The 20,269-nt window shown below is 38.6% G+C and overlaps 1 protein-coding gene across 4 annotated transcripts in view; it reads right to left on the bottom strand.

The window, feature by feature from the left end:
• The window catches only part of SETD3 (SET domain containing 3, actin histidine methyltransferase), a 63,775-nt gene that overhangs the window by 22,422 nt on the left and 21,084 nt on the right, over positions 1-20,269 (bottom strand). For 2 of the 4 annotated variants that reach the window (XM_037393747.1, XM_037393745.1), the window contains 5 exons: positions 16,553-16,662; positions 14,842-14,934; positions 11,382-11,530; positions 10,370-10,442; positions 9,591-9,847 (listed from right to left, as the gene is read on the bottom strand). In XM_037393747.1, the coding sequence (XP_037249644.1) occupies positions 9,591-9,847; positions 10,370-10,442; positions 11,382-11,530; positions 14,842-14,934; positions 16,553-16,655 (675 nt within the window). In that variant the 5' untranslated portion in view covers positions 16,656-16,662. Of the gene's footprint in view, positions 1-9,590; positions 9,848-10,369; positions 10,443-11,381; positions 11,531-14,841; positions 14,935-15,404; positions 15,481-16,552; positions 16,698-20,269 lie in introns of those variants that run through there. The other 2 variants (XM_037393748.1, XM_037393746.1) reach the window with 2 other exon arrangements.

Genomic DNA, 20,269 nt, shown 5'->3' with positions numbered 1-20,269 from the left:
AAAGTACAACTCAGTTAAAAAATAGAAATAAGAGCAACTAACAGAAAAACAAACAAAACCTCCTCTCCATCCTATTGGCTGTAAAACCTGATGCGTAACTGCATGCTCAACCAGGAGAGTGGCTGAGAACCCCATCTTCCCCCAAAATGACTTAAAAGCCCATACTACTAACAAGAGAACGTATTATTCCTCCCAAACGTGGTTTAAACTGTGCAGAAACAAATTTTGTTTATCACTAGCATATACGCTTTGAAGTACATCTCTGCTTCTCTAGAGGAAAGAGGCCATTTAGGCTAGTATAACAGAATCCAAACCGTTCAGACTATAGAATAAATTAAAACCTACTGATTAGGAGAGCCTAACAATAAATGTCCAAAGAAAGATAACATCTATATCAAAAATGAAAGATATGTTTTATCCTGTCTGTTCTCCAACTTTAAAACGTTTTGACTGCAAGAAATAGCAGACACCAAGTAGGATGTGCCTGCATTTCGATCTAGGCCAGCACGGTCCAACTGGCGCCTATCGGCTGAATCTGGACCATAGGATGCCTCCATATGGCCTGCCACCTTTTCCTTGGAGGAGATAGGGAACAGCTGTTTGAGGAGCAAACGCTGCCCGAACAGCCAAACACCTCCTCCTGTGTCCGGCTGGCTCAAAGCCCAGAGCTGTCGCCGTGTTCCTGTGGAAGGCAAGGAAGGAATGGGGGAAGAAGGCAGCAGACCTCCTACCCACGCAAGGACTCGAGCTCTTCATTTGTCCGAGATGGACAGATGCAACCCAGCAAAGCCTGTATAGCTGCTTCTGTGATGGAGAGGGGCAGCCACAGGAATGGCCCAACGAAGCCCCAGGATCTGCTGTTATTGTCATCATAGCTGAGGGTGGGATATACCAGAAGTGACACAATAATCAGGAATTTGGCGCATGTTTGCAAAGTCTAAACCACCTTACAGTAGATACCCTAAGTGGTACAGTACAAGCACACAGTCAATCTTCAGTTTGCTGCCAGCAAAACAGATTAATACAATATTTTGGCCTTCACAGAGAGGAAAAACCACAGAAAGGCGTAAATATATTGCATTATTAACTGCCTGTTGATTAATTATTGATCAAGCAGAACAACTCAGGCACTGAAATTAAGACAAAGCAAATTAGACAGCAACACAATTTTACCTTTGTAACTGCCCACTCAATGGAATTTTAAATCTCTCCTTAAGGCGACATGTGTAGTAGACAAGTAAGCAAAAGGGAAAGATTTCATAGGGTTTACAACTGTGCCATCTTTCTTCCACCCATTTTTCACAGTGTCACTGACATCACTTCTAAGAAAAGCTATTTGATTGGCATGCCAAGGAGTATAAATCAAACAGGGAGAAAAACCGAGAACCCAAAGGGTCTACCTGGTACATGATCAAAACAGTATTATTCTTCCCAATACATTTCCCTTTGACGACATATTGGTTGAACTCAAATGTTTGAATCATTTAAGAGTGTTTTATAAGACAGTATACTTGTCTGCACTCAACACAAACATTATTTAGCACATGAAAGTTAAATGGTAGTATCTTAAAGCCAAGTACAGAGAGATACCAGACATTCTACTTCACACTGACCTGGAAAATCATATGCTTATTGGAATAGGATAGATTAGAAACAGTACCAAAAAAATAACATAACAGCAGCGTAAGTCATATTGAAAGTATCATCACAACTTCAAAAATTGGTGTCAAAATTAAGCTAGAGATGTGAAATCTCACCTAATATACCCAATATTGAAGAGTCAAATGTGATACCAGATTTTAAAGATGCTATAATATTGAGATCTAGAACTCAATGTGTTAAAACCTAACTAAAATGATACTCCAGTGCCCAACAGCTAATAAATGGATTTTAGAATTTCATTCACGCTAAATCAATTAGTCAAATTTTATATGAATAATAAATCAAATTTAGTATCTGATCAAAAGGGATTTCACCTCCAGAAAGTTCTCTGTCCAATAGTGCACACAAACAGATTAAAATATCTTTGGATAGATTACTGCAAGGATTGTGTTCACAATGGGACTACAATTACACTTTCACAAACATTGTCCAGATGTCAATATACACTAGTCAGAAAACTGGTATGAGAGTGTTCCTGTGGAGCACTGGATACAAACCAGACTACAGATACTATTTAAAATTATTAATGATCTCTACCAAATAGGTTCTATTAAAAAGGAAAAACAAAAAAACCAAAACAAAACAAAAGTGATTCACGGGGCAGCTCCTGACTTCTTAAGTAACAGCAGCTTGACAGAAGGCAAAGAAAGCATTTGCAAGTATTTGCTCATTAACTTAGCAAAGAAACATAAAACTAAGTAAAAGAAAACTAGAATTACTTGCTAAAATTGTACTTCAATAGGCAACTTTGCTTTCTCCATTTGGTTTAATTCTAAAATTCTTTCTTCCTGATCTCTCTTGCACTGGGGAGCCCAGCACCGGACACAGTCCTCTAGGTGTGGCCTCACCACCGCTGAGTAGAGGGGAAGGATCTCCTCCCTCAACCTTCTGGTAACACTCCTAATGCAGCCCAGGATGCCACCGGTCCTTTTTGCTGCAAAGGCACACTGCTGGCTCATGTTCAGCCTGGCCCCCAACACATTAATGGGATTATGCCACCCCAGGTGCAGGACTTTGCACTTCTTGTTGAACTTCTTCAACTTCAGCCCATTTCTCCAGCCTGTCAAGGTCCCACTGTATGGCACCTTCCCAGGGATCAAAGTGAAGCTGACAGGCTTATAGTTCCCTGGTTCCTCCTTCCTGACCTTCCTGAGAATAACAGCGATATTTGCTTTCCTCCATCCTCGGGCACCTCTCCCAGTTGTCATGATTGCTCAAAGATCACTGAGAGTCATACAAACATAGAATAGTTTGGGTTGGAAGGGACCTTTAAAGGTCATCTACTAGTCCAACCCCCCTGCAATGAGCAGGGACATCTTCAACTAGATCAGGTTGCTTAGAGCCCTGTCCAACCTGAAAGTGAACGTTTCCAGGGATGGGGCACCTACCACCTCCACCTCTCTGGGCAACCTGTTCCAGTGTTTCACCACCCTCATCTTAAAAAAAAAAAAAAAAAAAATAAAATTCTTCCCTACATCTAGTCTAAATCTACCTTCTTTTAGTTTACAACCATTACTCCTTGTCCTGTCACTACAGGCCCTGCTAAAAAGTTTGCCCCCATCTTTCTTATAAGCCTTAATTACAGAAAGGCTGCAATAAGGTGTCCCCAGACCCTTCTCCTCTCCAGGCTGAACACCACCAGTTCTCAACCTTTCCTCACAGCAGAGGTGTTCCATTCCTCTGACCATTTTTGTGGCACTCCTCTGGACCTGCTCCAACAGGTCCATGTCTTTCTGTGCTGAAGGCTTAGAATGCAGTACTGCAGGTGGGGTCCCACGAGTGGAGTAGAGAGGGAGAACCACCTCCCTCGACCTGCTGGCCACACTTCTTTTGATGCAGCCCAGGATACAGTGGGTCTTCTGGGCTGCGAGCGCACATTGCTGGCTCATGTGCAGCTTTTCATCCACCAGCACACCCAAGTCCTTCTCCACAGGACTGCTCTCAATCCCTTCATCCCCCAGCCTGTCCTGATACTGGGGATTGCCTTGACCCAGGTGCAGGACCTTGCACTTGGCCTTGTTGAACCTCATGAAGTTCCCATGGGCCCACTCCGCAAGCTTGTCTGGGTCCCTCTGGATGACATGTGAATCACCTCACAATAACATCAGCCAGCTCCCTCAGCACTTGAGGTGCATCCCATCCGGGCCCATGGACTTGTGTACATCCAATTTGCTTAAGTATCCCCTGATCTGATACTCTTCCACCAAGGGTACAGTACATCTTTCTTGCTCCAGCCTTTCTTCCTGGGGTCTGGGACCTGGGATTCCTGAAGGCTGGTCTGGCTAGTGAAGACTGAGGCAAAGAATGTATTTGGTACCTCAGTTCTTTCCATGTTCTGTGTCACCAGGCCCCCCTGCTCCATTCAGCAGCAGGCTCACATTTTCCCCTACTCTTCCTTTTGTCACCTACGTACTTACAGAAGCCCTTTTGGTTGCTTCTGACATCCCCTGCCAAGTTCAGCTTCTGCTGGGCTTTAGCTTTCCTGACCTTATCCCTGGATGACTGGACAACATCTCTGTATTCCTCCCAGTTCACCTGTCCCTGTTTCTACCCTTCCACCTGTCCATGCTTCCTTTTCGTGTTTGAGTTTTGTCAGGAGCAACTTGCTCATCCACGCAGGCCTCCTGGTATTTTTGCCTGACTCCCTGCTCATTGGGATGGACTGCTCTTGAACTTGGAGGAAGCGATCCTTCAGTATTGACCATGTTTTCTTTCTCTGGTCCCTCTTCTCTCCAGAGCCTTATCTTCCAAGCAGATCCATGAAGAGGCCAGTACTGCTCTCCTGAAGTCCAGCATCATGACCTTGCTTTTTGCTTTGCTCCATCCTCTCAGGATCCTGAACTCCACCACCTCATGGACACTGCAGCAGAGGCCATCTTCCACCTTTGCATCCCCAACAAAACCTTCCTTTTCTGTGCAAGGTCCATGAATGTGAGTAGCATCTCTCCTAACTGGCTCTGCTACTGCTTGGGACAAGAAGTTGTCATCAGTGTTTTGTGCAAACCTTCTGGACTGCTTATACCCTGCTGTATTGCCTCTTTAACAAATACCAAGGTGGCTGAAGTCCCCCATGAGGACCAGGGCCTGCAAACGTGAGGCTGTTTCAAGCTGTCTGTAGAAGGCCTCATGAACCCCTTTCTTCCTCCTGATCAGGCAGCCTATAGCAGATACCTGCTACAATGTCACCCATATTGTGTTTTTACAGACAGCTAGCTTGCTGGTGCCCTTCAGAAAAATCTGCAGTCCTCCAGTGGTCCAGAGTCTACAGGCTGAAAACAAGTGTTTAAATCAATGCCAAACTGCCATCCTGGACAGTCTTGCAAAACCAATCCTTTTTCCAGCGCTTGAGAAGCAGCTACATAGAGATACTACTTTCACATAGAGCGTCACTACCACAGCTGGTTACCATGGCAAAAGCTATGGCCAGCTGATTGGCTCTGCTGATTTCAGACTTATAACTTCGAAGGCTTAAAAAGTTAACCAAAATTACCATAAAATTGTCTTTTGGTAAGGCAGTCTTTAACCTGTGGAAAAGAAACAACACTGCTTCAGACCCACAGTGTCCAAAATGTAAATAGTTTGGGCACTGCCACCTTCTTTAAGAGCACTCCCTGTCTTGATTGACATCTTGTTTTGATTTACCAAAACTTCTCTGTAGTAAACTACAAACAGGCACACAGATGCAACTGAAAGGCAAACACAAAGACCACTGCATATTCTTTTCAAAAAGCTTCAAACTTGATTGTATTTTCTTTAGGAATATAATCTCACTGTGAATGTCTGCAAACTATATGGCTCCCTCTTGTGCCTATTATACCACATTTCAGTGTACAAGAAAAAAAAAAGTTAACAGTAAGCCATAAATATCAGGGCTCTGTTCACCCTTCAGTAGGCATGCAATGCCCATAAATGTTAATGGAAGTCACATGCATACCTTCCAGGGCAAGAAAAAACCCTGCAGCAAAGAAAAGTTCTCTTTGGAACAAACTACAAAAACATCTTGCGAACTACAAGTCTGCTGCGATGAAAGTACTCTTTTGACCATTTGCTGCATTTTGATAGCAATGCAAAGGCCAAATACATCTTTAAAGTACATCTGTTAAGAACTTTTTAACTATTTTTTAGTTATCAAATTACATATGTTTAGAAAGGTGTCAGTGTGATTTATAGAGCCTGGCTAACATGATGCTCAAGGGTTTATTTTTGTCTACTCAACATCCCACCTGTTTCTGCTTATCAAACCAGACTACAGTTGAGCTTGCAACAGCTGTGAAATTCATAAAACTGCCCATTCTTCCTGTGCGTCCAGCCTAAGCACTTGAAGAAAGAGTTAGAACTGCAGTGTTCAGAGAAAGCCACCCTTATGGAGAAGCTAGGGAAATAAAACAGACCAGCACTTGTCAAACAATGTTTTAAACTGCAAACCTATCATTTCAGTAAGTCTAGCAATCCTATTTGGAAAGAAAGTGAAGCATTTAAAGAAATGATTTGTTAACCCTTTTATTTCCCCAGCCATAGAAACATTTTGCAGACTAAAAACACTGCAAAGGAATTAAAAAATCTTGCCTTTTTCAGTGTCTTCAACTATCAACAACACACCTTTCATTTCAAGATGCTACAAGTTTTACTTTTGCAGTAGAATTGCTATCAAGAAAGTAAATTTAGTTATAAGATTTTTGTATTACAAACAGTGCATTTATAAATTCAAAAAAGTATTAGTCTGCACACCTGAAGCCATATCAAAACCCCGGTCACACAAGACAGATTTCATTACAGTGCTTATGATAAAGCAGTAGTAGTACTGAATGAAATGATGGTCTACAAAAATCTAACATTCACTTTCATAAAGCTTGCAGAGTATGCTGCCTTCAATAGGAAAGCGGTTTTACTTTGCGTTTTTTCATTTACATGATGAATTCCTCTCTCCCCACCTCTTCTTACCTTTCCCATACGTTCATAAATTACCCTTAGCCCTAGTATTTTGTGGGTCAATTTTGTTCATAAAATGATATGAGTGCATGCAAGATTATGCTAAAATTCATTTCAGCTTGCTCTTATTTTTGACAGCAGAAACACAAATGAAGAAGTTTCAAAACTTTTCCCCAAGTTTTCATTAAAAGTGTTAGTAGTAGGTACCCAGTACATTCACTTGGCACTCCTGGAGCCAGTTGAAATTATGTATCTCCTTAACCTGCCATTTACTGAATACTAGTAACAAAACATTTAGCTGAAATTGTGGTTACATGGCTGTGCTGGAACATGGCACTAAACATTAGAATACACCTAAAATTTACCTAACATTTATTACCACTCATTCTCTAAGAAACAAGTAAATAAAGCAAATGATTCCTACCTGATCTACCTTCACGCTCACGCTCAACATGAAACAACAGCTATATTATACAAGAACATGAAACAAGCCATAAAAGCATTTGTCAGGAGAATGAAAAATCTGGTCTAGATTTCTGCCCACATGTGGCCAGAACCTACATTTCAACAGCTCATACAAACGGCAGTACTAAACACTTTCTTGAGTATACTAATATAAAGCTCAAAGAGAAGACAGTCATTTATTTAAACATTATTTCCACAAAGGTTTCCCATTGCTGCAGATCAAACTGAACTGAATCAGTTTCTACAATATCAGTTTGAGAAGTCTTCCTCCACGAGCTGCCATATCAGCTTCTGTAGAATTGCAAATGTAAACCAGAAAATATAACAGTGCAGAGTATTAAAGGTTTATTACCATGTTAAAGGAACATCACCATCACTGGGATTCTAAAGACTGTCTCTGCTCCTAAAGTCATCTCATGTACATTGTTTTCTTTACTTAAACTGTAGCTTTTCTTACTTGTAACAGTAAATAGCATGGACTTTGATGTGGAATATAAATTATTTTTTCATGAGACATAACTTTGAAGACATTAGCTCAAATACTATACAAATGATCTTTGATTAGCTTTAAGAGACAATAAGAGAAATAGCATGTTATTTGCCATCCTTAAACAATTGTGTACCACATGAAACTTTCATAAGCAAAAAGTGTTTTGTCAACCATTTAAGCTGCTTTTCACGTAAGAGGTATCTCATGCTTCAGCTGATGTTACACCACTGCATTTCATATACATTCTTCAGTTGTGCTTGCATCACTTTGATATCAATCTACATATATTCATCAACAACTGAGAAGTGGTTCTGAAATACTGGACACATGGCAGTCAAAATCCACAGTTTCAATCCAGAATTCTTTTCTCTGTAAAACTGTATTTCGTGGTTTTTTTTTAATTAATGTTGTGACCACATAATACTATTACTGCGGGATTAGTCAATGAAAATGATGGAACTAGTCCCAGTGATAGTTTAGCTATCTGCAAGTGTAGTATCTGCATGTACTGCAAGAACATGAATAGCAGTCGGAAGGGAAGAAGTGGATGAAGTTACACAACATTCTGCTAATAACTAAAACCAGTAGAACTATTTAGGGGTAAAAAAGATATTCTAAAGAACTAAAATTTAGGAGCTGTGTTTGCTCAGGTAGTACACTTTGAGAAACAAAGTGAAAAGCTGGAAGGTCAAGTGTGAACTGGCAGCCTAGAAGAGCACATGACAAGAAAAGACAGTTGGCTAAACTATTGTATGAATTGTGACACCTGGAAGGAAGAATTCTGTTCCTTCTTGATATTAAAGCCTTTGTTCATATCCTACTCCTTGTCTCAAAATGAAGTGCATCTTATTTGGGTTTCACCCATTATTTTTAAAGACTTTGGTTTTCAAAATGCATTCCTCCACTCCTTATACTTGGTCAATTGATGCTGTGTTTGAAACATATGAGGCTTTTCAAACACCAAAGAGCTAAGCAAAGTAATTTAACTTTTGTTGACTTAAACCAGTTAATAGAAAAGCTCTGGAACTCTGAAAGCATTAAAGGAGAACATTACTTTATGGCTTCTGACCTCTCCTATGGCCAAAAAAATGGTATCTACATCACACAATTGTGGAAATTCAGTACAGAGTCATATGCTTTTCACACAGATGGTGCCATAAAAAGCTCTGGATGTTTGGACATTGAGCGCTACCTTAACAACAACACATTACCATTCACTTACAACATCAATTATGTCTAGACATCAGTCAGAGTAACAGTTCTATCTTACAAACTCCATTTTAATCATTACTTCAGAACATGATGAAAAGTTCGCCCATCTCAAGCCTCCCCATATTCAAATTCTCACCAGATGGGCTTATCTTTGTACTTGAAAGCAATCAAAATAATTATGTTAAATAGAGAACAACAGTTAATCCAGGGTCATTGGAAATACAACATATGCGGTGGTTTTATTCTATGTCAATTAACAATTATAGTTTTACTTTGTTTACTGCAAACTACACATTTTTTCGAAGAGTCATAGAGGCATAGGTTGTAGATTTCTGCAGGTCACCTAGCTTAACTTCCCACTGGCAAACTTCTGATGTCTCGCTACCAGTAGCAAATTGAAAGCAGTAACTGGATAATCCCTTACCTTCTTTTCCTCAGAATAAACACATCCAGCTCCCTCAGTCTGTCCTTGTACAGATAAAGGGCTGAAGCAAATGACATCTTAATAGCCCTCCTCTGCTCTCATTCCAGTTTGTCAACATGTCTCTTGTACTGGTGGGCCCAAAATTGTAAGGTATTCCAGATGAAGCCTCACCCAGTGCCAAACAAAAGGCAGTAATCACTCCTCTCAATCAATTACATTCTTACATATTCATAAGCCTACTGAACTGCAAAATTTTAACAGCAGTTCAAAAAACAGCAGGAAACTGCTTTAACAATTTAAACACCTAAGAGCAATACACTTGGTCTATTATTTTGCATCATTGTTTTCACACTTCCCTTAATAATAGGGAGAACTACATATACTATATGCTACATTTAAGATGCTTACCTGAATAACTTTGTAGAAATAGGCATACTGTCGAGCTGTATTTTTATATTGGCTAAAAACATCATGTATGGCCTGAGTTGACTGAAGATACTGCACTTCATCTTCTTCAAAATAGAGAGGAGTGTCATATTCACTTGGGAGCGTCTGGATGTAGGGCAGCCAGAAAGAGTTGGGGTTGGCTCGCTCACAAAGAAGATGGAATGCCAATGTTATATTGCCCATGGCTTGAAGAATTCGATCTTGAGAATACAGGGATCCTGAATTAACCCAGAAAGGTGAGGCACTGAATTAATTGTCCATGGAAAATGTCAACTAGATTTACTTCAAATGAACATGATGTGGTAACATTAAGAATTTTCAATAACAACAACCACAAAAAAGCTTTTCAGGTTTCTAAAGTATTTAGCTGCCCACATTGTATTATGCTGCAAGTTATTTCACACAGTAAACACCTCGTGTACCATTGCATGACAGAAGACATGAAGAAACTAGAACAATACTCTCAGTACCTCAGAACATTTCATCTCTAAGTGTTATACAAGCTACATGATACGTGTTCCAAATAAGACACACACTTCTGGAAGAAAGTGCACTCAGTCAGAAACAAAGAGGAAAATTAAATTCTTTCCACTGACACTTCAAGCTTCTAGGCATTCCAAACCTGATGGTTGGCATGATAAGCAAGCCCTGTAATAAAGATCAGCTAAAAAAAGAAAGTCTCCTATTGAATAATCCCATGCATATCAACTTCTTGCTTAAGAACTTCCTTAAGCTCTTACCTAATACTGAATTTTTAGCTGACTCAACTGTCATTAACAGTTTTCTAGGAACCCATAGAAACAACTCTTCAGCCTACAGAAAAGAAAAAATGCATAGAGGGTCAGTTAGCATTTATATAAATATGCCAAGTGTTTGAAATGTTCGAATCTGCATTACACAGAGCTTAAAACAAAGACACTCAGATTACAAAATAATAGTGCTTGACTTTGGAACTGCTAACATGTAAATTGCACGCACAGTCTCAAAGCTACCAGATACATTATACTGTTATTAATTACATGATCAAATATTTTCTCTCAGTAGAGGTTTTTTCACATTGCCCATTCATAATTTAGAAGAACTGTTCAGGATTTTTATCAATCAGTAATACTAGACCTAATAACTGTGTGCTATTGAAGCCCCAGAATTAATATAGTATATATTAATATATTCTTTCCAACAATACCCGATTGTTCTTCAAAGCTGTTTCCCATCTGTAAAATGGGAATGGAAAGAGGCAATCTTTAATACTTACCTTTTAACAGTTAGCTAACTGTGTGTGTATATATTCATTACCTGATGATCAAAACAGTATTCTTTACAATTATCAGGTAATATTTGGGGGTTTCTTAAGGGTTTCTTAGATTTTCACTGGAAAGTAAGTATTGCAAATACCTCTTTCTGAGGCAGAAAGACCAATACTTTAAAAGAAGGGACATGAAAGAGGAGAATAGACTAAGTAGTTAGAAAACATGGATGAGAGGGATACATCAATGGGATAGAGCACTCCGGCGATGAAGTAGAGAGTACAGGCAAAAGAGGGGGCAAGAAAACCTGATTAAAAATTCACAGTACTATCCAATAGTCTTTATCAATAATTTTATTTCTCGAGTATGCATTGTTGAGAGCACTTCAGAAAAGCAGTTTCACAAGCAGTCAAAAGGGGGAAGGGAAGGTGGTGTACATTTCAGAGCTCTGCAGCTACATTCCAAACACGATTTTCTAATCTAAGTCAAATGTTCACATGCTCACCTTTATCTCTCTTGTTGCTTTCAAACCAAACCCCTCTTCTTCAAAGTTAGCTATTTCAAAACCCTCTGTGGATGCTCCGTTTTCAGTTGCCCATTTTATCAAATCAGGGAAATAGTCATCTCTTTTTCCATCAAAGACAACAGACAAACCTATATACACAATTTATTAAAAAACATGCAGAAATAAGAGGATCTAGATAGACAAAGAAGTTCAATATAAAAGCACGTGTAAAAAGCTATCTGTATCCCACAGCAGTTCTACTTTGAAGTAGCTAAATCAGAACTGGTCTCTGTTAAGTGTTACTCAATAGTATACAAATGTCAAACTCAATTTTCATGAACTTAAATATTCTGCCAAATTGGCTTACCAGTCATCCTAAAAACACAACCCCCTAAACTGAGCTGTGATGAAATATGAAGCCCCCCTCCTCTTTCCCTTTTAAAAAAGCTGAGTGAAAATATTTCCCAGCTTAATATTAATGATAAATGCAACCAACACAACACGTTAATGCAGTCACGAGGAGGAATTTGAGAGGCAAGCTGCAATTTCATTAATTCAGTACTGGAAATGACGATAAGCAGATCTCAAGTTCCTTCTCTCACATACAAGGCATTTACCTTTCCCTGTAGTGTACGGATCTACTAAAACAGCTAAGGACTGATTATCTTCCTGACATCACAGAGCTTGTCCAAATTTTTACACATTGCTTCTCCAACAGACATGTGGTCCACTGGTGAAATCACAAGCCTCATTCATTTCCTCAGCCTTTTTCCCCTTTACCATCATCTGATTTAAACCTATGCATTATAGTTCCTGGCTATGCTCAGCCAGCTCCTTCTGTACCTCTTTGCCTCTTGCGTTCTCTAGGGCCAGATTATGTCAGAAGTGTCCAAATGCCCCTGAAATGCTCAGGCCATTTTATGGGTGACAAAACATCATCAGTAAATTGCTTACATCCAAAGATATGTTGGTTAAGCACAGGGGATAAATGCATCTTTAGATTAAAAGGATTTTAGGAAAGTAGCATTAGTGTATTTGAAATATTGCCCCATCTCCAATTCATGCATTTCAAGACCCAGAACCAAACAAATCTGCAGTTAACATAAAAGTGTAAGTATCATCTAAAACTATATTCTTTGATGATACAGTATAAAAAAATAAATATTGATAAAACATTTTTTTGAACACAATGAGAATGTGGTGCACGGTGCTTTGAATTTTTTTTTTTTAGAAGCTAGTGTTTCTGCTTTATTTCAAAGTCCCTTCAGTATGCTATTTTCTGTGGAATATATTCAGAGCTAAGGCCTCACAAATCTAGTAGAGCTAGTTGCATAGCTTCTGCAGAACTTGATAGGTGTTTATACTGTCCAGGACTTTGCTCTTTTGGTTTCCAACATTTACTACTGCAAAAGGCTACTGGAAGCTTTTAACATCCAGCTTGTATTTGGAACCACTCTGTAAGCATCTCTGAAATTCTACCTTTGTTCCTCACATATGATGTAGTCCAGTATTTCCCACATTTCTCCAAATTAAAGAGAAGAGCAGCCCCTTTAAATTACAAGCACTAATGGGGAACAATTTATTTCTATACTGCACAAAATATAGCTATACTTATGAAAATCTATATTGAAAAACTAGTTTTATTTAAGATTTTGCTAATGAGTCAAGGAAAAATTTTAGACAGTAATACTACTCAGCTTTCAAATTAAGAGTTTTCTATAATCAAGATCATATTAGTTCACATTCTGCAACCCAGTGTTTTATTCAAGAAGTACGATGCTTTAGGCAGTATATATTCATTTGTATGTCTCAGAGTTCCCAACAGCAATTTATACTTCCTTTGCTAATAGTTTAAAGCCTTTATTAAGCTAGAAATCTCTGTAGTATAAATCACTATGTTGCATTAAAAAATAGTTTTGAGACATCATACTATTGATACTCACTATGTTTGTAAAAATGTTATATTAAAAGACATGTGTATGTCAACAGTGCTGTGGTTAGCAGGCTTTGCATCTTTCAAGGAAAAAAAAGCCACACTCCATTAACATAATGCTGTTATACTAATTCTACCACCTCCACCAGCAGCCACGTTCCCCATGGATGGTTCGATCTTTCTGGTACAGAAGAAAGATACAGTGAACAGGCCAACCCCAATGCCAACTCTGTTCTTGTTAACATGAATTATGTTTTACCATAACACATGTATCACATCATAAAAACCTAGACATGTACCATAAATTTATAGAAGTCACGGGACAGCAAAACAATGAACCAAGTTCATCTCTCTACAGCTACAGGATGCAGTCACTCCACCTAACAGTAACGTTTATTCTTCCATATGCTCTCTGCCAATAACCAATGTTCAGAGGTTTTAAAGTCCTTTCGCGAAAGAAGTTTTTTACACATTAGTCAAAATATATTAAAAACTGGTGCGAAAAGGACATTTCAAGCCTCTAAGTACTTGTTTCATCAAGCAAGTACATGAACCACTCAAGCTCCATTTTAAATGCAGTCTGGCTTTTTTTCCATCACTGTGTAAATATCAGAGAAGAAAGAATTGTTTCAGGACTTTTTCAGGTATGTCCAGCCCAAATCTATTAATTTCAAGGTTAAAAAGTTATTTCTCAGCCATTAAAATACACTAGTTATAAAAGAGGCTAATTTTAATAAAATTACTTGAAAAGCATTTTTTAGAGCATACCTCCGAATAAAACCAAAGCTAATATGAAAATAAAGTATCACAGTGAGGTTTGCAGAACATATCGCGAGAAAACTGTTCTAGCCTAAAGAATAAGTGTACCTTAAAGTCAGCATGATTGGCAATAAAACTCCATATTAACTGTGGTACCATAAGCATTTCTTTATTTTAGTTGTGTGCTTGATTTATAGCAGATAGATTTATTAGATGATGCAGTTATTTTGTGCATTTAGATATTTTTATTTTGTCATAATTTAGCATCATTATGTTGAACTGCTGAAACTGTTTCTATGTCCAGTAAAGTGTTCATGTTAAAATAAAATGGTAAGAAAATTAAATACAAAATGTTCAGATTTATAGAGGCAGAGGGGCATAATATGCTAACAGAAATCAAAAAGACCTATTATTCTCAAAGGACTTTTACTTCTAGACTTCAGACTGTCATCTCATCACAGTCTCAAGCCCCTTTTTCTACTTATCAGACAGAACTATCACAGGAGCATTTATCTGTGATATTCACTCAGAATTCTAAGTACTGAAATGGTTAACGCAAATATTCATGCCCACCAGAACACTGCAGAAACACTTGCAACTGTAAAAAGCAACTGTATGTCACAGAACTAAGATTTTCTGTCACAAAATAACAGAATTGCATATTTATATAATAACAAGAAAAAGAATATTCCTTTTAGATGCCAACAGACAATTCCTTAGGCAAATCAATACCCTGAGATGCCCTTATCAAAAGTCTTTCACATTTACCTTTTTGCTTTTTGCGAATTTTCTCAACAAGCAAACGAATCTGAACATATTCTTCCCATTCCTTACCAGGACCTGGTGTAGGACTACTGCATTCTGAAAATACAAATGCCAAATAATTATTTTTTTTGTTAATAAAGTGTGTATATATATATATTTCAACATAAGAGATAAAGATCATGGTTTCACAGCAACTTTAACTGAATCTTAACACTACTTGTCCTTCAAATACGCTTACATGGTAAACATGACAATCTCCATTGTTACAAACATCCCCTTCTTCGACATGTGATTAACAGAGACTTTTGAAATTTTCACAGTATACCTTACCTCAATTTCTTTTCTTTTCTTTTTTAAAATATTCTTTCAGATGTAAGAAATATCAAATGTTTAAAAAGCTAGGAAGAAGAAAAGGTAAACAACCAGACCATTAAGTACACAGTTTCTCAGATAAAACAAACAAAAAAAGACTGTTTTCAATAATCCAATCAAAGTACTGTTTACATTAGCCTGCTTGCCAGCATTCTTGCAGTAACAAAAGCAGATGATAATAGCACAGAGCTTACCTTCAGTAACTGAGAAATTTGCTGGTACATGCATTTGACCTGCCTAGTCAATACTGTTTTCATAGATGCATGCGTACTGGAAGGACAAGCAAAGGAACACTTAGCCAAGCTTTAGCTTTAGATCATATCCACAGTGTCTCTGACAAAATTCTAAATGCCAGCGTGTGGATTTCTTGATCTAAGCTGCATAAATCCAAGTGGACAGCTGAAGATTACCTTGCCTAACTGATCTGAAAAATCTTTGCATTGAATAAAATATGGAAGCCTGACAAAAAGAACAGATGATACTTGTCTTTGCTTAGAAAATTAGATCTATGTTTTATATTTGGTAGCAAAGCAGAGGCCAATTGTAGCATAAGCATCAAACTGCTCTGCCAACTCCTTGTCTCCTTTTCATGAGCAATGCTAAAGAAAAATTACATATTTTTTAAGGCAACATTTAGATGTGTCCAGGATATGAGAAATGGACTTTCGTTTCAACAAGCAGTGTAATTCAGCACAGTTACTAATGACAGTAGACAGAGCGAACAGCATTTTAGCATCGTCATATGAAATTATGCTCTGCTTTTCATATTTACTAGAAATAACAGAGGAGCTCCAAGTTCCTCAACTACTGAAACAATCTTTGGTCTACAAACAATGACTAAGCACTACAAAAAGTTTCCAAACAGCAAAAAAAAATTATTTAAGCAATAAAAATATCAGTACAGTTGAACTCAGTTGTATTGCTGCTTTCCACAGTTAGTTTCTCTACTCTGATATCAGTTCAAAGTACTGTTCAAATGATAAACAGAAACAGTGCAATTCTTACGGTTTACAAGAAAAATATTTTTGACAAAGCTTCAATGTCCAGTTATCTAGAGCAGTGTCCTTTTAATCTAATCTCACCCAATATTTATGCTTGTGTTGAGATGTAAAGCCAAACACTGCCAGAAATATGGCAGGTCCAATACATACACAAATAATTATGCCAATAATGGCATATAGTAACAGAGCTAGATACTCTAAGATACATACTATACTATCTTAAGGAGGCTGAAATAGCAAGCTTGGCCAGTTACAGGAAGTGAACAGTTTCAATAACGTAATGTTTTTGAGTGGTCTGCACACCATCCCTTTTCCCAGAGAGGCACAAAAATGAAACTTACTTTGCAATAACTCACTAATTAGATTCAACATTTCCTTTGGAGACACCGTTGCTGCGGCTCCTGTACCTGACTTCTGAGTTTTTACTCTGCTTTTCTTCCCCATCTTCCAACTAAAACAGATGAAGCAGCACACTGTCACCAATCACTAAGAAACAAAATACAGTACTGATGAATGGACAAGACCACCTCTGATCGGTCACTGAAAAAAATAAAAAAGGATGAGGAGTTGTCTCTGGCATATATACCTGTGAAAGTGTTATTTGCATGGCCTGAATGTCAGGCAACCATACAGTGCAATCTGAAGCAATATTTCATGTAGTTGCATATTAATTACCTCAGAGCAATTAGAAACTAGAAATCTTAGAGAGAAAATAAATAAATCATTCAGCTCATAGTTGTGACCATGCCGAAGTAGTAATCCAAAATGAATAGAAAATTAAGTATTCAGTTTCAAGATAAAATCAAAATAATGTATGTATATCTTTGCAGCAGCTCCTTCAGGTTCAAGACAACCAGTTAAGAAAAACTCTTCAGTTACCACAAATAAATGGAACATCATCCTTGGCTGCTTTTTCCAATATTCAAAGTCCCTTGTTCTCATGGAGGACTTAAATCATACATCATCTACTGGAAGGGCAGTGTAGCAGGGTGTGAAATATTCAGGGAATTTCTCACATGCACTGGAAGCAATTTTTGATGCTGGCACTGAACAGGCTTGTAGGGGAGGAGCTGCACAGGATCTGGTACTCACGAATAAGGAAGAGCTGCTTATGCAAATGATGGCCAACAGCAGCCTGGCATGCAGTAATCAGGAAATGGTAGTGTAAGATCTTGAGGAAAGAAAGGAAGTAAAGTAGTACACTAAAGACTCTGGACTCACAAAAGTAGAGTTGGTGCTTGCTCAGGGAACAGTAAGTAGAACACCCTGGGAAGCTACAAAGGATTCCATGTCAGCCCACCATCTTCCTGAGCTCTCTTCCCCGAGCACAAAAACAAGCCTTCCTCACCTACAAGAAAATCAGCAGGCACAGCAGAAGGCCAGCTAATTGTACACGGGACTCCTCACTGGGTGAGCTCAAATGAAACAGAAACATATAAAGTGGAAGTGGGGACAGGCAACCAGAGCAGAACACAGATGCACCCGTCTGGGCAAGCAGAGACCGAATTAATGGGGGCAAAGCTTGTCTGGTGTTGATATTGAAGAGGGATGTCAAAGGCAAGAAGAAACACTTCCACAGGTACACCATGCGCAGAAGATAGATTGGGGAAAGAGTAATTCAGCTATTAAATCAGGAAGAAATCTCATAATGAAAGGTACAGAAAAAGTTGAGGTGCCCAACACCTTGAGCAGGTCTTTACCAGTAAAGTCTATCAGGCTTCCCAAGTTTCTGCATCTAGCAGCAAAGCTTGGGGGAAAGAAGCTATCAAGTTAAAATGCTGTTTAGGTAAGATGGACCTACACTAGTACATAGGACCAGATGGGAAACATCCAAGGTATAAGAAAGCTAGCTGACATCACTGCAAGGCTGCTGGCTATCATCTTTGAAAAGTCATGGTGATTGTCTATGACAGGAAACAGATAACTTACAAACAAACAAAAAAAAAACCCAATAGAAAAGCAAGGTGGGGACAGGAGAGGATAAAGGATGCAGGAAATTAGATAGTAGTCTCACCTCATGTGCTGTACAAAATGTAGAGTGAGACCTAAATGGAAGCTACTTCCAGGCACAATGGACATCAATATGACTGGGATCAGACAACAGACTTATAAAGGCAAACCGTGTACAACCAACTTGACTGCCTTCTGAAGAAACAGCTCTGTGGACCAGGGAAAAATCGGCGGTTGGCAATTTGATTTAAGCAAGGCTTTTAATGCTGTCTTCCTGGGTGTCAAACTGAATAGGAAGACAACAAAGTGGACAAAAAAATGCCTTGGACTACGAGGTTCAAAGAGTTGTGGTCAACAGTTGTAAATCTAACTGTCAACTGTTAGACAGGGTATTCCTCAGTGGCTAATACTGGGCAACATCTTCAACAGATTTGGATTCTAGGACAGAAAGCATCTGCAGCAAACTTACAGATGACATAAAATGGGGAAAGTAGTCAACATGTTGGAGGGCAAGGCCACCATTCAGAGGGACCTCAACAAACTGGAGGAAGTAGCCAACAGGAACTTTATAAACAAAGACAAATGTAAAGTTTTCTGCATTTGGGAAGGAAAAAACTCTATACAGTGTTACAGCTGCTGACTGGACAGGCAGCAGCTTTGCAAAAAAGGACTTGGAGACTCTAGCAGACAGCAATTTGCAGTGCACCCTTAAAGCAATGAAAACTAACTGTAGTTTGAGCTGTATAAACAAGAGCACAAACAGCAGGTCAAGGCTAGTAATTATTCCCTTTCGCTTGGCACTGGTGAGGCCACATTTAAAGTACTGTACAGTTTTGGGCCATACAGCACAGGAGATACATCTGTGAAGGACATTAAAATAGCAAAAGGGCTGACACATGAGATGAAAGACATGATGAGGGAGCTGGGTTTGTTCTGTTTGAAGAAAAAAAAAAAAAGAGCCCATACTGCCTTCAACTATGTAATGGGGAGTTACACGAAGGGTGGAGGCAGATTTTCTCAGGCAAGCACAGCAAAAGGTCAACAGGCAACAGTCACATGATGCCACAAAGGATATCCCAAACAAGTACAAGAAAACTGGCCATAAGGGTGACCGAATACTAGAACTGGATAGAGATTTAACAGCATCTCCAAGGAACCTTGGAGAATTAAAGTTTGACTTGGCAAGGCCACAAGCAACCCGATTTACCTTTGAAGATAAAGCAGAAAATTGAGCCTCTCAATCTCCAGAGGTCCCTTTCCATCTACATTTTTCTATGATTCTACGTGTTGCTGCAGCTGATGTTTTCATCTCTACACAGGCAGTCTATGCAGTCTATATGGTATATAATATCTTCCTGTACAGTACAGAAGATTCTATGTTCAGTTACTTTGCAGTGAGAGGAGTGTCAGACACAATTCAGGTAACTTTGGCCATCTGAAAGATATTAACTGCCTGAGTCACCAAGATCACCTCAGTCATAGCAGCTTTATCACACACTGCACAGTAAAATCCATAAAAGTGCTAAAAATCACTGTATAGAAGTAGTACTTTGGATTCCAGGTGTTCTGAGCTCCCTGTATATATAAAAGGGACCCTTTTACCCTCAGTCAGTGCAGCTAGCTTACCCAAAATGAAATGTTTCCTCTCATACTCTACCAAATGCTCTTTGGCAGCTGGTATTAATACTAGAATGTACTGACCAGCAGCTGAAAAGCTGCTTCTTCACACCAACCAAGGCTGAAACAATTGCAGTCTATATGTTAAGTAACTATATGGCAGATCATTTAAATACAAATGCTATTCATGACAAAAATTCTAGTGGGAAAGGTAGATAATCTGTCTGCTTTCATTTTCTATTAAGATTAGAGTGAACAAGAAACTGCCAAGCCCAAAGCTTATTTTAAATAGTAACTCTGAATGATTAGAAAGCAAGTTAAGGTTAATATTGTTAACTTACTAACTCAAAATTAAAGGAGCTTAAAACGGATGGAAAAGACAACACTTCCTAATAAAAGGGAAAAGATATAAGGCAAAACTATAAGATGTTTTCAAAAAGAAAGGCAAACCAACCTAACTCATCTTCCAACATTAAACACAGCGCAAGGAA

Source organism: Falco rusticolus, chromosome 7, assembly GCF_015220075.1.
Source record: "Falco rusticolus isolate bFalRus1 chromosome 7, bFalRus1.pri, whole genome shotgun sequence".
Classification (NCBI taxonomy): domain Eukaryota; kingdom Metazoa; phylum Chordata; class Aves; order Falconiformes; family Falconidae; genus Falco; species Falco rusticolus.
The sequence above is the reverse complement of the archived record's forward strand: the minus strand, read 5'-3'. Positions and strand labels throughout refer to the sequence as shown.